This window comes from Coregonus clupeaformis, unplaced genomic scaffold, assembly GCF_020615455.1.
Source record: "Coregonus clupeaformis isolate EN_2021a unplaced genomic scaffold, ASM2061545v1 scaf0066, whole genome shotgun sequence".
NCBI classification, from domain to species: Eukaryota; Metazoa; Chordata; class Actinopteri; order Salmoniformes; family Salmonidae; genus Coregonus; species Coregonus clupeaformis.
The window spans coordinates 313,522-330,000 of record NW_025533521.1 but is presented as its reverse complement, the minus strand read 5'-3'; the positions used below and the strand labels follow the sequence as shown (position 1 = coordinate 330,000).

Genomic DNA, 16,479 nt, shown 5'->3' with positions numbered 1-16,479 from the left:
CTGAGGCATTGGCCTAGTCATGGCATATTGACAATTTAATTAAGTTGACGCTTCGGCTGTGAGTGACGCACAGTTGGCAGTATTCTCCAATTTGAGTATGGATTATGAGTAGGGAGTGTGATGCGTGCCGCTAATGAATATCAGATCAGATTTTCCATATGTGTACTTCTTCCGATGTACCATTTCTCCTCAAATTAGGGGTGACAGATAAAGGGACAATTAGTAACACGTATACATAAATGCAACTTTCAATGCACTCCCTTCAATGATGCTGATGTGCTATTTACATCAGGCCTCCAACCATTTCACATAACAACATGATCTCAGTTTGCTATTCTATTGCAATGCCATGATCCACTATTCCTGTGGCATCTGACATCGCCTCTATCCAGCACAGTCTACGGAAAGAGATAAGAACTCCCTACTGTATTTACCTTTGGGCTTTGTTTCTTAAGGAGATGATGTGCAAGATGGGACATGCAACTTTACTTACCATCCCCCATATTTGTCCTAGGTAGAGATATTGCCAACACCTATTTACTTTAGAAATTGCCCCAAAGAGAGTTTCAGTCGAGCAAGAGCTGGAATGTTTTCTCATCTATAAAAGAGTGCAGTATTGAAAATGAAAATGCAAGCAAGAAAACACTGAGTTATAAGGACTGAGTTCATAATTGTGACAGGCAAGCCAATGGAATTAGTTTGTTGCATTGAAACAACTGACTGTAGCATTGAAACAACTGACTGCAACACCGAAACATGAATGTTGTCACCATAGAGATCCTATTCAATTACTTAGTATTCTAATTCCTAGTTCTATGGTTGTAACATTGGCTTCAGAGTTTCTAGGCCTGCATTACACTCTTTCATTTCATAGTTCAACAGCAAAGTAAGCTGTAAAATAGACCTTACCCTTTATAGGGAAATATACACTGCTCCAAAAAATAAAGGGAACACTTAAACAACACAATGTAACTCCAAGTCAATCACACTTCTGTGAAATCAAACTGTCCACTTAGGAAGCAACACTGATTGACAATCAATTTCACATGCTGTTGTGCAAATGGAATAGACAACAGGTGGAAATTATAGGCAATTAGCAAGACACCCCCAATAAAGGACTGGTTTTGCAGGTGGTGACCACAGACCACTTCTCAGTTCCTATGCTTCCTGGCTGATGTTTTGGTCACTTTTGAATGCTGGCGGTGCTTTCACTCTAGTGGTAGCATGAGACGGAGTCTACAACCCACACAAGTGGCTCAGGTAGTGCAGCTCATCCAGGATGGCACATCAATGCGAGCTGTGGCAAGAAGGTTTGCTGTGTCTGTCAGCATAGTGTCCAGAGCATGGAGGCGCTACCAGGAGACAGGCCAGTACATCAGGAGACATGGAGGAGGCCGTAGGAGGGCAACAACCCAGCAGCAGGACTGCTACCTCCGCCTTTGTGCAAGGAGGAGCAGGAGGAGCACTGCCAGAGCCCTGCAAAATGACCTCCAGCAGGCCACAAATGTGCATGTGTCTGCTCAAACGGTCAGAAACAGACTCCATGAGGGTGGTATGAGGGCCCGACATCCACAGGTGGGGGTTGTGCTTACAGCCCAACACCGTGCAGGACGTTTGGCATTTGCCAGAGAACACCAAGATTGGCAAATTCGCCACTGGCGCCCTGTGCTCTTCACAGATGAAAGCAGGTTCACACTGAGCACGTGACAGACGTGACAGAGTCTGGAGACGCCGTGGAGAACGTTCTGCTGCCTGCAACATCCTCCAGCATGACCGGTTTGGCGGTGGGTCAGTCATGGTGTGGGGTGGTATTTCTTTGGGGGGCCGCACAGCCCTCCATGTGCTCGCCAGAGGTAGCCTGACTGCCATTAGGTACCGAGATGAGATCCTCAGACCCCTTGTGAGACCATGTGCTGGTGCGGTTGGCCCTGGTTTCCTCCTAATGCAAGACAATGCTAGACCTCATGTGGCTGGAGTGTGTCAGCAGTTCCTGCAAGAGGAAGGCATTGATGCTATGGACTGGCCCGCCTGTTCCCCAGACCTGAATCCAATTGAGCACATCTGGGACATCATGTCTCGCTCCATCCACCAACGCCACGTTGCACCACAGACTGTCCAGGAGTTGGCGGATGCTTTAGTCCAGGTCTGGGAGGAGATCCCTCAGGAGACCATCCGCCACCTCATCAGGAGCATGCCCAGGCATTGTAGGGAGGTCATACAGGCACGTGGAGGCCACACACACTACTGAGCCTAATTTTGACTTGTTTTAAGGACATTACATCAAAGTTGGATCAGCCTGTAGTGTGGTTTTCCACTTTAATTTTGAGGGTGACTCCAAATCCAGACCTCCATGGGTTGATAAATTTGATTTCCATTGATCATTTTTGTGTGATTTTGTTGTCAGCACATTCAACTATGTAAAGAAAAAAGTATTTAATAAGATTATTTCATTCATTCAGATCTAGGATGTGTTATTTTAGTGTTCCCTTTATTTTTTTTAGCAGTGTAGATCACTTTCAAACCACATACTGAGGAGACCCTTCCCTTTTTTAGGGTAAGGGCTACCACATATAACTACAAAACATACTGTAGGTAGGGATGTTGCGGTGACCTTATTACCACCACACCGGTAGTCATGACCTGAGTAAAATTCCACGTGACCTTTGAGTCAACGGTAATCTCCTTTTGAATAGCCTAGTAATAGGGATTTTTTTTATATCTTCGTAATTAATTGGGTGACACATTACCTTTAGCTATACAGAATATCTCACCATCTCCTCCTCTCTCTCCTTTATTCATTTCTTGAGCGTGCAGAGGTGCTGAAATATTTTTTGTTGCGAAACTATGTTACTATCGATGTTCCCGAACAGATTTCACTTGGTTTCGCAAATTAAGCAATGGGTAGCTGCAGGAACAAGGTTGGAGAGCCCATGGCATACATAGTCTGGGTGGAATATTACCCATCAGGCAGCGAGAGCATGCTCCTCAAACAGTGGTTGATGCGTGGAGTGAAATAAGTGTTCCTATATTTATGTCTCAGCTGCTCATGTTAAGCACAGCTCCGCTATAAAACCAAAGTGGCCTACCCATCATCATTGAAAACGGACCGGCGGGAAAGCGCTCGGCCTCCATTCGCTATTAGAGATTATACAGATGACATGTATTTTTTCCCCTGTCCCTGTTCATGCCCATTTGACATATTAGTAAAGACCAGATTAAATTGAGAATAATTGAGAATGGGTGAAAATATGATCACTTGATGAGAGAACAGTGGAAGGAATAGAGCGCAAGCTTTTTTTGCTACTTTCTCAAATCATCAATAGCCTATAGTCGCATCATGCAGCCCATATATCTTTTGATTTCTAAGGCATTCTAAGGTTTGTATCATTCACAACTAAAGTTGCCAAATAACTCTAAATCTAGCGTATAGGCCCTGTTTCAAATTATCACTTTTACGCTCAACATAGCCACTTCATATGCGCACTCGCTCCGGAATGGGAAAAATATAGTTTTTATTTCAAGTTCAATTATATTCTTCTGACTATAAAATCATATAATATAAAATAATGGTATGGGACTTATAAGCATCTCTTGTCAGCTAAATGAACAAGCCTACAGCCTATGGCATGGAGCATTACCAGATAACATACAGTAGGCCAACTCATATTCTGTTCTTCTGAAATACATTTTCTTAAAATCATAATGTTTCTTTAGACCTGAATAAAATAAGTAATGGATTTATTGGGATATTCAATTGATTTATTATACTTTTTTAAATGTAGATGTTGCAAAGGCGCGCATCAGCGTCTTGTATGTAGCTTGTATGCGTGGAGGCCTGGCGATAGTAAATGTGTTTATGTTAATGAATGGTCAATTACCATGAGCCTGGCATTTCTTTGCATGACAATAACTGGCTGACAAAATGTCATGACCGCCACAGCCCTACTGTAGGTATTAAGTAGATTTTCTACATGCAGAGCCCCATCTCAAATCTTCTTCTTTACTATATCAATATCTCATGATCTCTTTAATGTCATTATTATCAACATGTCTCGATCTCTTTTGAATATCGTAATTGACTTTACTTCAATATCTTTTAATCTCTTATTTATTTCAGTTTTTTCATTTTTAAGATGGGCTAACAATAGATTTCATTTCCAGCGAAGCTCGGCATACTATGTTCTGACCGGCCCGTGTAGGACTAACTCTTTTATCTCTAACTTCCTGTTCTCCGTGGATATAAAAGTGAGTCATTATTGGTGTGATTTGACTATCCAAATTCCAGTACGAAAACCGTCTCGTAAACCGGCTGGTCACGTTTGGAGATTACAACATAAAGCCAGACACAACAGTGAAGCTGTTCATACTCTACATATAGTGCTACTGCTCCAGGGAGTCTACCATACTGAACTATGATAGGCTGCAATACTGTTTGTAGGGGTGACAGATAAAGGGACACCTTTTCTCTCCTTTTGATCTCCTACACTCGCTTAGACCTTTTATCTTTGTTCACCATGCTCCACTCTCCTATTTGATCTTGGACAAATTCTCCTATTTGATCTTGGACAAATCTTAGAGTGTATATTGGCACACAATGCTCTTTGGCCTCAATAACGCTCCTACCCTGGTCTGGGATCAGTTTCACAGCACACCTATCCAGGTGTTGCAGATGGCAGCTGGAGGGCTGTATACTGACTTCAGAGCTGGGCTGTATACTGACTTCAGAGCTGCCCTTGATGATCCAGTGATAAGCAGGGAGAGATAATCATGTCAGAAAATAATATGGTGTCAGAAGTCTACTGCTTTGATACACACGTGGCTCACTGTAGAGGGAAACAAGGAAAAGATGCCCAACGCTCTCTGTGTGTCGATCAACCGTTGCCTGCAAGTATGAAAGATAAAGGAGTATCAAAGGTCATTAAAATGACACTACTCATTTGAGCTCTTCGTATCATCTCCCATTATGACTCATGGTGTCGTGTTATACCAATGACACTAGTAACCAACCATTACTAAAGATTGTTTGTGGACACTAATCATATCTGGACTGGCTGTAAAATCTCAGCTAAAATTAGATTATGTATTTTCTCCTTTGTAATAGTAATGTAGGATGAAGTGGCCCCTATACACTGATCTAAGGTCAGTGTTTGTTTTTTCCCCCAATTGTTGATGTTCCAGTTTGAGTAGTTAGCACCCCGGGGTACTGTGACGTCAGTTCAAACATGTTCTTTTATAATGATATACATTACTAGAACATGTCTACAACTCTAGTGAAACCTGTTGGTGGAACCATAAGGAGAGGAAGTACAAACCAACGACGCTAGACGGAGAGGAATATGCTTAAGCAAAAGGCAGTTTATTAAACAACAGAGATTGCTGGTACTGCTCAAGCTACATGCATGGACCCATTCAGTTGCCTCTTATGGAGACAGTTGAAAAGGGATCAAAAACAGAGTTTTCAGCATTACTTTATACAATGCAACACAAAGGAAGGGGTCCTTCTTCTAGTCCCTTGATTGGTTCCGGAGGCGTAGGAGGCGGGTCTGCTCTGTCCAGAGTAGAAGCCCCATTTTGTGCACGGCAGAGTCCTCTGCCCTAGGCACCCGACCAGTAGAAAGAAGTGCAGTTTGTGTGTGTGCGTAACTCGTGAGGCATGAGGATGAGTGTGCGTATGCATGGAGATGTGTGTGTGAATGTGTGTATGTTCTCAAAGGAAAGACTCGTGGGGAGCAACCAGATTGTGGCCTGTGGCGTGGGTGTTGTCCTTGAGAAGATATTGGCTCTGTCCATTGTTCTTGCATAGGAACAGCATTGATTGAAAACAAGCTCCTAACATTAAAATGGGTCATGCACAAGATTTTAGTCAGACCAAGCTATAACATTTTAATATTTACTACGACAAACCCCAATTCAACATTAGTGTATAATATCTATCCTTTACTTTTCTGACATCTGTTAGTCATCTAATCAGTTTCACACCTACTTTCTTTGAAGCAAATTGATATACTGTGATTCTCCATAAAAAATAAATCATAATGTATACCAAATAATTTATAGTGTATAAGACTGATTTAAAATGCACCAGCATCGCCTGGAGGACGGGGTTGTGTATTAGCAAGGTACTGAACTGACACATGAAGGCCATGGTCTGTTGCTCTTTGCCTCACACAAACCAATTACGGAGTGACACATTTTCACCCAATTACAACAAAGCTTATTGGTATGTACAGTTGAAGACTGTTTTTGCTGCTATTACCAGTTCGGAATATAATGTGGTGTACACTACTGCTACAAAGTCACTGTTCCATTTCTTTGTATGTCCCAGTACATGCACAGTGCCTTCAGAAAGTATACACACCCATTTACTTTTTCCACATCTTGTTGGGTTACAGCCTGAATTTAAAATTGATTGACCTACTGTAGAAGTTGGATTTTCACCTCAAGTGTGGCTGAGGTTAATTGATTGGACAACCACTTGAGTTTTTGATCATGGGTATTTGTCCAAATATGAGTAGTTCATAAAAAAAAGCAAGCGTGCCGATTGCAATCAATGCACAATCAGCACTGGAATTTTGAGCCTGCGGGACATGTTTTTGACAGCTTTTTATTTTATTTTTACAGACCATTTGACAGCGTCAAATTAAACAGTCAGTGCAGAAGAGAATGAGAGGTTTGGAGATTGAGATGGTTCTATTTAGAAAAGTACTATATCCTCTCATTTGTAATTCTGTAAAAAAAAATCCCTTTTTCAATATTAAACAGAAATGATTTAGCCCTTAGCCTTGTGTGTTTAATTCATTTCATTTCCTTTTTGCTTCTTTCTTTTCCTCATAGAAAGATAATTTGTCAAGCCAGTGCTGTAGAACATGCTTTGTATAGACAGTGCAAGTTTTTAGCACAAACTGGCTTTCTTTGAGGTTTTTCATTAAAAGGAAATGACTATTTACATTTACATTTACATTTTAGTCATTTAGCAGATAGCGCTGACTCATCTCATGTTATCTCATGTATTGACTCCAATAGCAGTGTAGGATTATCAAAGTTTATTATTACTCTCATATCTTTTTCATATCCTGTCATGTCTGCCTCAGTTGAATAGTCTTTCCATCATTACTGTATCTGTGGAAAATGAACTTGGAGTAAAAAAACAAAAAACATCTAACTCTACATCAATGTTTTGGGTACCTTTTCTTCCTTTGCTCAACCACTCTGATCATACTGCGGATTGTACATGATCATACTTAACTAACTTCTCACCATATCTCTTTGTCTTTGCAGGACCCCAGAACCAAGCACAAGTTTAAGATCCACACCTATGGCAGCCCCACCTTCTGCGACCACTGTGGCTCTCTCCTGTATGGTCTCATCCACCAGGGGATGAAGTGTGACAGTGAGTAATGTACCTCTCCATCCACTTAGACTTGGAATCACTATACACACTACATAATGCATTAGATAGTGGCTCTGTTCCAAACGTCCACACTTGCATACTACTTAGTATGAGGCAATGTATTGGGTATGCACTCTATCCAAGGGCAAGGGCTATTAGTACGGTATTGATATTGGAATATAGCTGCAATGTCAGCTGGTATCAATGGCATACTTAAGCCCTGTTTACATTTGCACTTTGAATTAGGGGACATATTCTGAAAATCGGGCTGGGTCGGGGGAAACCCGGCCAGAGCAGCCCAGTTCCACAGCTGGTGCTAACCCGGTGATACCATTACTATGCAACCAGCAGCTGATCGGTGCTGTGTCTCATGTGGCTCAATTGGTAGAGCATGGAGCTTGCAACGCCAGGGTTGTGGCGGGTTCGATTCCCATGGGGGACCAGTATGAAAAAGTATAGAAAATGTATGCACTCACTACTGTAAGTCGCACTGGATAAGAGTGCCTGCTAAATGACTAAAATGTAAAAATGTAAAATGCTGGTCTGGATGCTGACACGTTTAGCTAGCATGGATTTTAGCTAGCCAGGTTATATTGAACGCTAGCTAGCTACATCCTATCAAACCTGTCGATTCATGACTAACTGCATACATGAAATGTGTCTGAAAGTGGGCGTGTCAACAGAAGTGGGAGGATCAACAGAAGTCTCCCGAGTGGCGCAGTGGTCTAAGGCACTAGCTGTGCCGCTAGAGATCCTGGTTCGAATCCAGGCTCTGTCGTAGCCGGCCGCGACCGGCAGACCCATGGGGCGGCGCACAATTGGCCCAGCGTCATCCAGGGTAGGGGAGGGAATGGCCAGCAGGGGTGTAGCTCAGTTGGTAGAGCATGGCGTTTGCAACGCCAGGGTTGTGGGTTCGTTTCCCACGGGGGACCAGTATGAAAAAATATATATATATAATAATGTATGCACTCACTAACTGTAAGTCGCTCTGGATAAGAGCGTCTGCTAAATGACTAAAATGTAAATGTAAGTGGGTGTATGGAAAGCGAATCAGCTAATTGGGCAGATTTGTTGCCACGCAAGACCGTTTTGCGTGGCTGATGGACTGCACGATGAGTCGAATGTTGATAACTGTAACATTTTAGATAAGCCTAACCCTGACCCTTTTCCTAACCTGAACCTCATTCTCCTAACCTGCCACTTTAATTATCCTAACCTGCTACGCATTTTAGCTAAGCCTAACCCTGACCCTTTTCCTAACCTGAACCTCATTCTCCTAACCTGACACGTTAATTCTCCTAACCTGCCACGTTAATTCTCCTAACCTGCTACGTTAATTATCCTAACCTGCGATGTAAACATTAAGCTGACACGCGGTGCACCTGGCTATGGACGATCTAAACAATTATGGAGCTCTGATGTTACACCCATCGCTGTTGATCCACCCACTGATGTCGTCGGATTTGCTTGATTAGCTAGCTAGCTAGCAAGCTAAATACAGTGCGTTTAGAAAGTATTCAGACCCATTGAGTGTTTCCACATTTTGTTACGTTACAGCCTTATTCTAAAATGGATTACATCGTTTTTTCCTCATCAATCTACACACAATACTCCATAATGACAAAGAAAAAACAGGTTTTTAGAAATTGTAGCAAATGTATATAAGAAAAAAAAACTGAAATAACATTTACATAAGTATTAAGACCCTTTACTCAGTACTTTGTTGAAGCACCTTTGGCAGTGATTAAAGCCTCGAGTCTTCTTGGGTATGACGCTACAAGCTTGGCAAACCTGTATTTAGGGAGTTTCTCCCATTCTTCTCTGCAGATCCGCTCAAGCTCTGTCAGGTTGGATGTGGAGCGTCGCTGCACAGCTATTTTCAGGTCTCAACAGAGATGTTAGATCGGGTCCAAGTCCGGGCTCTGGCTGGCATTCAAGAGACTTGTCCCGAAGCCACTCCTGCGTTGTCTTGGCTATGTGCTTAGGGTCGTTGTCCTGTTGGAAGGTGAACATTCGCCCCAGTCTGAGGTCCTGAGTGCTCTGGAGCAGGTTTTCATCAAGGATCTCTCTGTACTTTGCTCCGTTCATCTTTCCCTCGATCCTGACTAGTCTCCCAGTCCCTGCCGCTGAAAAACATCCCCACAGCATGATGCTGCCACCACCATGCTTCACCGTAGAGATGGTACCAGGTTTCCTCCAGAGGTGACGCTTGGCATTCACGCCAAAGAGTTCAATCTTGGTTTCATCAGACCAGAGAATCTTGTTTCTCATGGTCTGGGTCCTTTAGGTGCCTCTTGGCAAACTCCAAGCGGGCTGTCATGTGCCTTTTATTGAGGAGTGGCTTCCGTCTGGCCACCCTAACATAAAGGCCTGATTGGTGGAGTGCTGCAGAGATGGTTGTCCTTCTGGAAGGTTCTCCCATCTCCACAGAGGAACTCTGGAGCTCTGTCAAAGTGACTATTGGGTTCTTGGTCACCTCCCTGACCAAGGCCCTTCTCCCCCGATTGCTCAGTTTGGCCGGGCGGCCAGCTCTAGGAAGGGTCTTGGTGGTTCCAAACTTCTTCTATTTAAGAATGATGGAGGCCACTGTGTTCTTTGGGACCTTCAATAATGCAGACATTTTTTGGTACCCTTCCCCAGATCTGTGCCTCGACACAATCCTGTCTCGAAGCTCAACGGACAATTCCTTCGACCTCATGGCTTGGTTTTTGCTCTGACATGCACTGTCAACTGTGGGACCTTATATAGACAGGTATGAGCCTTTCCAAATCATGTCCAATCAAATGAATTTACCACATGTGGACTCAAATCAAGTTGTAGAAACATCTCAAGGATGATCAATGAAGACAGGATGCACCTGAGCTCAATTTTGAGTCTCATAGCAAAGGGTCTGAATACTTATGTTTAATACATTTGCAAAAATGTCTAAATACCTGTTTTCACTTTGTCATTATGGGGTATTGTGTGTGTATATTGATGAGGATTTTATTTTATCAATTTTGGAATAAGGCTGTAACGTTACAAAATGTGGAAAAAGTCAAGGGGTCTGAATACTGTACATGGCTCTGAGTCTGGCTAGCACTGGCAGGAGTATGGGGTAACATTAGTTACAGTGTGGTGAGGGTGAATTCAATTCTTTCTTCAACATCTTGCTATCTAGCTAGTTGTAGCAAAATGACTTTCTACAAAATTTCGGTAGCTAGCTAGCAACATTAGCGAAGCTAGATGCATAGTCACATTGGCTACCTAGCAACATGACATCATTTCTAAATTCTGGAGGCAGTGGAAACACAATTCGAGATGGCCCACCAAGGCCCAACCCAGGTTGATTTCTAAGTTCCAATGGAAACAAGGCTTTAGATGTTGTAACTTAGGAGTCAGGAAGCAGGTGCAGTTAGTGAGTTTAATAACTACTAACATGGAACGATACAAAACAAGAGAAGCGTCTGACATGGAAACACAAACAATACTACCTGATGACTAGTAACAAAGGAGTGCTATATGAATTGTAAGTAATCAGTGAGTAATGAAGTCCAAGTGTGACTGATGATGAGACGCAGGTGTGCGTAATGGTGGTTGCCAGTTGTACGTGAAGATGGGTTGCCAGGACCAGTGGTTAGCAGACCGGCGACGTCGAACGCCGGAGGGGAGGAGCGGGAGTAGACGTGACAGTACCCCACCCTGACTCGCGGCCCCAGCTGCAGGACGACACCGGCCAGGGGGATGGCCCCGAGGGCGAGGAGCGAGCCGGTCCGGACGGCGAAGGTGGAAATCTCAGATGATGTTGGGATCTAGAATGTCGTCCACTGGAACCCAACACCGCTCCTCTGGACCGTACCCCTCCCAGTCCACCAGGTACTGGAGTCGACCCCCACGATGTCGGGAGTCCAGGAGGGATCTGATGGCATAGGCGGGGCTTCCCTCGATATCCAGGGGAGGGGGAGGGGTGTTGTGGGGGACGGCATCAGCCAGGGGACCAGGAACCACCGCCTTGAGGAGGGAAACGTGAAAAGAGGGTGAGATCCGGTAGTTAGAGGGGAGTTGTAATCTGTATGTTACCTCGTTCACCCTCCGGAGGACCTTGAACGGCCCCACAAACCGGGGACTCAGCTTCTTACAGGGCAGGCAGAGCGGAAGGTTCCTGGTGGAGAGCCAGACGCATTGTTCCATAACTCTTCTGCGCGCCTGAACCACTCGTCCACCGCAGGAGCTTCGGTCTGGCTCGGAGTCCACGGGGCCAGGGCTGGCTGGTAACCTAGAACACACTGGAAGAGAGTCAGCCCAGTGGAGGAATGTTGCATCGAATTCTGGGCATATTCCGGGCCCACTGCCCCTGCCGGTCCTGGCAGTGACTCCTCAGGAACTTCCCCAGCTCCTGGTTCATCCTCTCCACCTGCCCGTTAGACTGAGGCCAGTACCCAGAAGTGAGGCTGACCATGACCCCCAGCTTCTCTATAAAGGCTTTCCATACCCGTGACGTGAATTGGGGGCCACGGTCGGAGACTATATCCTCCTGAAGGCCATAGTGCCGGAAGACCTGCTGGAACAGTGCCTCAGCGACCTGGAGAGTGGTAGGGAGCCCAGAGAGAGGGATGAAACAGCATGATTTAGAGAATCTGTCCACTATCACCAAAATGGTGATAAAACCTTCAGAAGAGTACAAACCGAACATGAATTGACATAGTGGTGCTATGTCCTGCGCCAAAGGGGGCCACCAGTATTTATCAGAAAGGGATTTGATAGTGCGGGTGATACCTGGGTGTCCTGCGGCGAGGGATGTGTGTGTCCAGGTCATCAGCCGATCTCTCACCCTTGTGGGAACATAGATGCGCTCTGGAGGGCAGGTGGTAGGAGTGGGTTCCCTTTCCAGAGCCTGGCAGATGTCCACATCTACGTCCCAACATACGGGGCCAACGATACAGTAGGACTGATTGATGGGCTGGTGAACGCTAACAGGGCCCTCAACCGTCATGGAACCACAGGGTACGGGAAAGCAGGTTCTCCGACATCCTGGTCCCCAGGCGGTAATTTTCATACTCGACCATGTGATGGTGGGATTGTGACGTTGGAGCCATGGGAGGCCGAGAATTACCTTGTGTACTGGTGTGGAGGTGATGGAGAATGGAAGGCTTTCCTGGTGCATGGGTCCCACAGTGAGGTTGAGTGGTGCTGTGATGTGCGTGACTGTGCCGGTTCCTAATGGTCGTGTGTCCAGAGCTTGGATAGGAAAAGGAGAGGAGAACGGATATGAGGTTAAGTTCAGGGAGGAGGCAAGGGCCTGGTCGATGAAGTTCCCAGCGGCATCGGAGTCCACTAGAGCTGTAGAGACAACACTTGAGGGACAGCCAGCCAGTGAAATAGGAACCGTAAAGGGTTTGGCGGAAAACTATGAAAATGGGATACTCACGCCTACCCTGGGATATGGAAGGTCACGGGGCCGCCCCTCTGCTCTAGTGGACCCCGGGTTAGGGCGCACCGGACACCACTGAAGCTGCCCCTCCTGGCCGCAATAGGGACAGAGCCCCAGCTGTCTCCGGCGACACTGCTCTGCCGCGGAGAGGTGTGTGGCCCCTACCTCCATGGGTTCAGGCTCTGATTCAGAACGGTCAACGAAGGAGGGAGAGAGGCGATGGGGGTGCCGACACTCCAGAAGAAGGTTATCCAGACGGATGGCCATCGCGATGAGCGAGTCCAAGGTTAGATTGTCATCTTGGCACGCCAACTCCATCTGGACCTCTTCGCGCAATCCTCTTCTGAATAGGGTGCAGAGCGTCGGCTCATTCCATCTGCTGGATGCGTACTCCGCCATGGTCTGGCCATCCTGCCGTAGTTGGAGTAGGCGCTCACCCCCCTCTCTGCCCTTCGGTGGATGGTCTAAGACCCCCCTGAACAGAGCCCAGCTCCTCCTTTCCTCTCTCCCAGACGGCTGTAGCCCACTCCAACACCCATCCGGTCAGCAGGGAAATAACCGTGGCAACCTTGGACCTCTCGGTGGTGGGGGCTCCCATCTGGTGAGTGAAATAGAGGGAGCACTGGAGTAGGAAGCCATGGCATTTAGATGTTGACCCTTCATATTTGTCCGGGAGGGACAAACGGGCATCGCTGACCTGGGTGGACTATTGGATGGGCTGGGGTGCTGGCCCTCTGTGTCGACTTGTGGTGGAGAATCCTCCGCTTGTTGGAGCTGACGCCCCTCGGGGAATGTCGAGACTTGAAGAACGCGGAGGACCTCTTCCATAGCCATCCCCAGTTGTGCCAGCTGGTCGTGGTATTGGCGAAGTAGGTGTCTCTGTTCGCTGACCATCTGGAAGATGTTCTGATTAACTGCTGCTTCCATTTGGTGACGTAGTATTCTGAAACGTAGACGCCGGGAGTCAGGAAGCAGGTGCAGTTAGTGAGTTTAATAACAATGAACATGGAACGACACAAAACAACAGACGTGTCTGACATGGAAACACAAAAAATATACTAACTGATGACTAGTAACAAAGGAGTGCTATATGAAGGGGAGTAATGAAATCCAGGTGTGCATGAAGATGGGTTGCCAGGCCGGTGGTTAGTAGACCGGCGACGTCGAACACCGGAGGGGAGGAGAGGGAGTAGATGTGACAGATGTGCTCAAAGTACATTCAAACATAACATTATTGACATCGCTCGTACTGCACAGGACACAATGATGTTCAATTACAATGCTGTAATTTTGCCCAATTATGTTTTCCATTATTTAGAACTGCATTTCCATTTTCTGTCCATTCCTTCCAGCAATTTCCCCTCTAAAACCCACCCATGATTCACTCTGTCCAGAGATCTTTAAATATACATTATCAAAGCTGCTGCGCGGCTTCATTAGTGCAATTCCCTCAGTCTTATGATTTTCATATGTGATAAAGCATGAATGACTTTAAATCAATGGTAAATAGTACATCATATCTCTTCACCAGAGCTGGCATGTAATATTAATTATGACTCAGGGCTATATATAAATAGGGATTATGTTATGGTTGGAAAATGACTTTGGCACACACTGGCTGTTCTAATCAGACTGCATATTAGATTATCATCATGTGTTTTTAATTGCGGGTTGTTATATTGTAGACTAGAGGCTACACCTGGCCTTTTGACTTCATAAATAAAGCACATCAGTTTTTGCTTAAACCATCATTTTTAGATTGTTTACCTTTCTTCTGTCTCTCCTGGTACCTCTTTAATGATGTCTCTCTTCTGTCTGTCTACATCCCTTCAGCCTGTGACATGAACGTGCACAATCAGTGTGTGATGAACGTGCCCAGCATGTGTGGGACGGACCACACCGAGAGGAGGGGACGCCTCTACCTGAAGTGTGAGGTCACAGTGGACAAGCTGCAGGTCACAGGTAGGCCTCCGGACCTTACCATCTCTCAGACAAATCTATTTCTCCGAGTGTGTCCCAAATGGCACCCTACTCCCTTTATAGTGCACTACTTTTGAACAAGGCCCACAGGGATCTGATCAAATGCAGTGCACTATGAAGGGAATAGGGTGCCATTTCAGGCGCGTCCGTTGCCTTCTTCCCCAGTGGGGTTGTGATGTGTAATGGCTGACAGAGCTTCCTCTTACCTTTTCATAATCAGTCCCAACCATCAGTCCCCAACCACTTTAGCTGTCAGCTGCCTGTTACAGCCCCATCTTGACTGATAAGAAAGAAACAGCTTCTGGCCTCAAATCCACTCACAGCATGGATCACTTCCACCGGGCACTCATCACCACTGATTCCTGGCAATCTGTGTATGTGTGTTCGTTCGTGTGCGTGTGTGTGGGTGTGTGTGTGTGTGTGGGTGTGGGTGGGTGTGTGTGCGTGCATGTGTGTTCCCTCTAACCGTAGCCTACATCGATTTCTATTTACACAATTGTCAATTGGATAAATAGGCCCAGGCTTTGAAAACCATTCCATTGTAAAAACACCTGTTCCCAGTTCAATAGATGAAGTGAACTGGTTGTCATAACAAATATCTCCTTTGTCTGTTTTTGAGTGACAGCAGCCCAGAGACAGCAGGTGGTGAAGCAACCATCACTTAATAAAAGCCAGTCTGCAGCCTACAGAGACACGGGTCAATTCCCTTTGGTATACAGATCAATACTGTGTGTGCTTTCCAAATGGCACCCTATTCCCTATATAGTGCACTACTTTTACATGTATTTAGTGAGTCATTACTCGTTTCTCATGTCTTTCTGTGTGTGTGTGGTGCGCACGCATCCACCTGCGTGTGTGTGTGTTTAACTCTGTTGGTTCTGCATTGAATGAACAGCCCCAAAGATGGTCCAATCAGGCAATATGCTTAGTGCTACTGCATAAAGTGGTACCGCATTTTACTTCAAGGCCAAAATATTCAAATCAAATCAAATCAAATTTTATTGGTCACATGCGCCGAATACAACAGGTGCAGACATTACAGTGAAATGCTTACTTACAGCCCTTAACCAACAGTGCATTTATTTTAAACAAAAAAAGTAAGAATAAAACAACAACAAAAAAAGTGTTGAGAAAAAAAGAGCAGAAGTAAAATAAAGTGACAGTAGGGAGGCTATATATACAGTAAAATAAAGTGACAGTAGGGAGGCTATATATACAGGGGGGTACCGTTGCAGAGTCAATGTGCGGGGGCACCGGCTAGTTGAGGTAGTTGAGGTAATATGTACATGTGGGTAGAGTTAAAGTGACTATGCATAAATACTTAACAGAGTAGCAGCAGCGTAAAAAGGATGGGGTGGGGGGGCAGTGCAAATAGTCCGGGTAGCCATGATTAGCTGTTCAGGAGTCTTATGGCTTGGGGGTAGAAGCTGTTGAGAAGTCTTTTGGACCTAGACTTGGCACTCCGGTACCGCTTGCCGTGCGGTAGCAGAGAGAACAGTCTATGACTAGGGTGGCTGGAGTCTTTGACAATTTTGAGGGCCTTCCTCTGACACCGCCTGGTATAGAGGTCCTGGATGGCAGGGAGCTTTGCCCCAGTGATGTACTGGGCCGTACGCACTACCCTCTGTAGTGCCTTGCGGTCAGAGGCCAAGCAGTTGCCATACCAGGCGGTGATGCAACCAGTCAGGATGCTCTCGAT

General features: G+C 45.6%; 1 protein-coding gene across 1 annotated transcript in view; it reads left to right on the top strand.

The window, feature by feature from the left end:
• The window catches only part of LOC123483290 (protein kinase C alpha type-like), a 201,436-nt gene that overhangs the window by 113,945 nt on the left and 71,012 nt on the right, over positions 1-16,479 (top strand). Inside the window, exons 4-5 of the mRNA XM_045212955.1 lie at positions 7,279-7,390; positions 14,634-14,762. Of these exons, the coding sequence (XP_045068890.1) occupies positions 7,279-7,390; positions 14,634-14,762 (241 nt within the window). The remainder of the gene's footprint in view (positions 1-7,278; positions 7,391-14,633; positions 14,763-16,479) is intronic.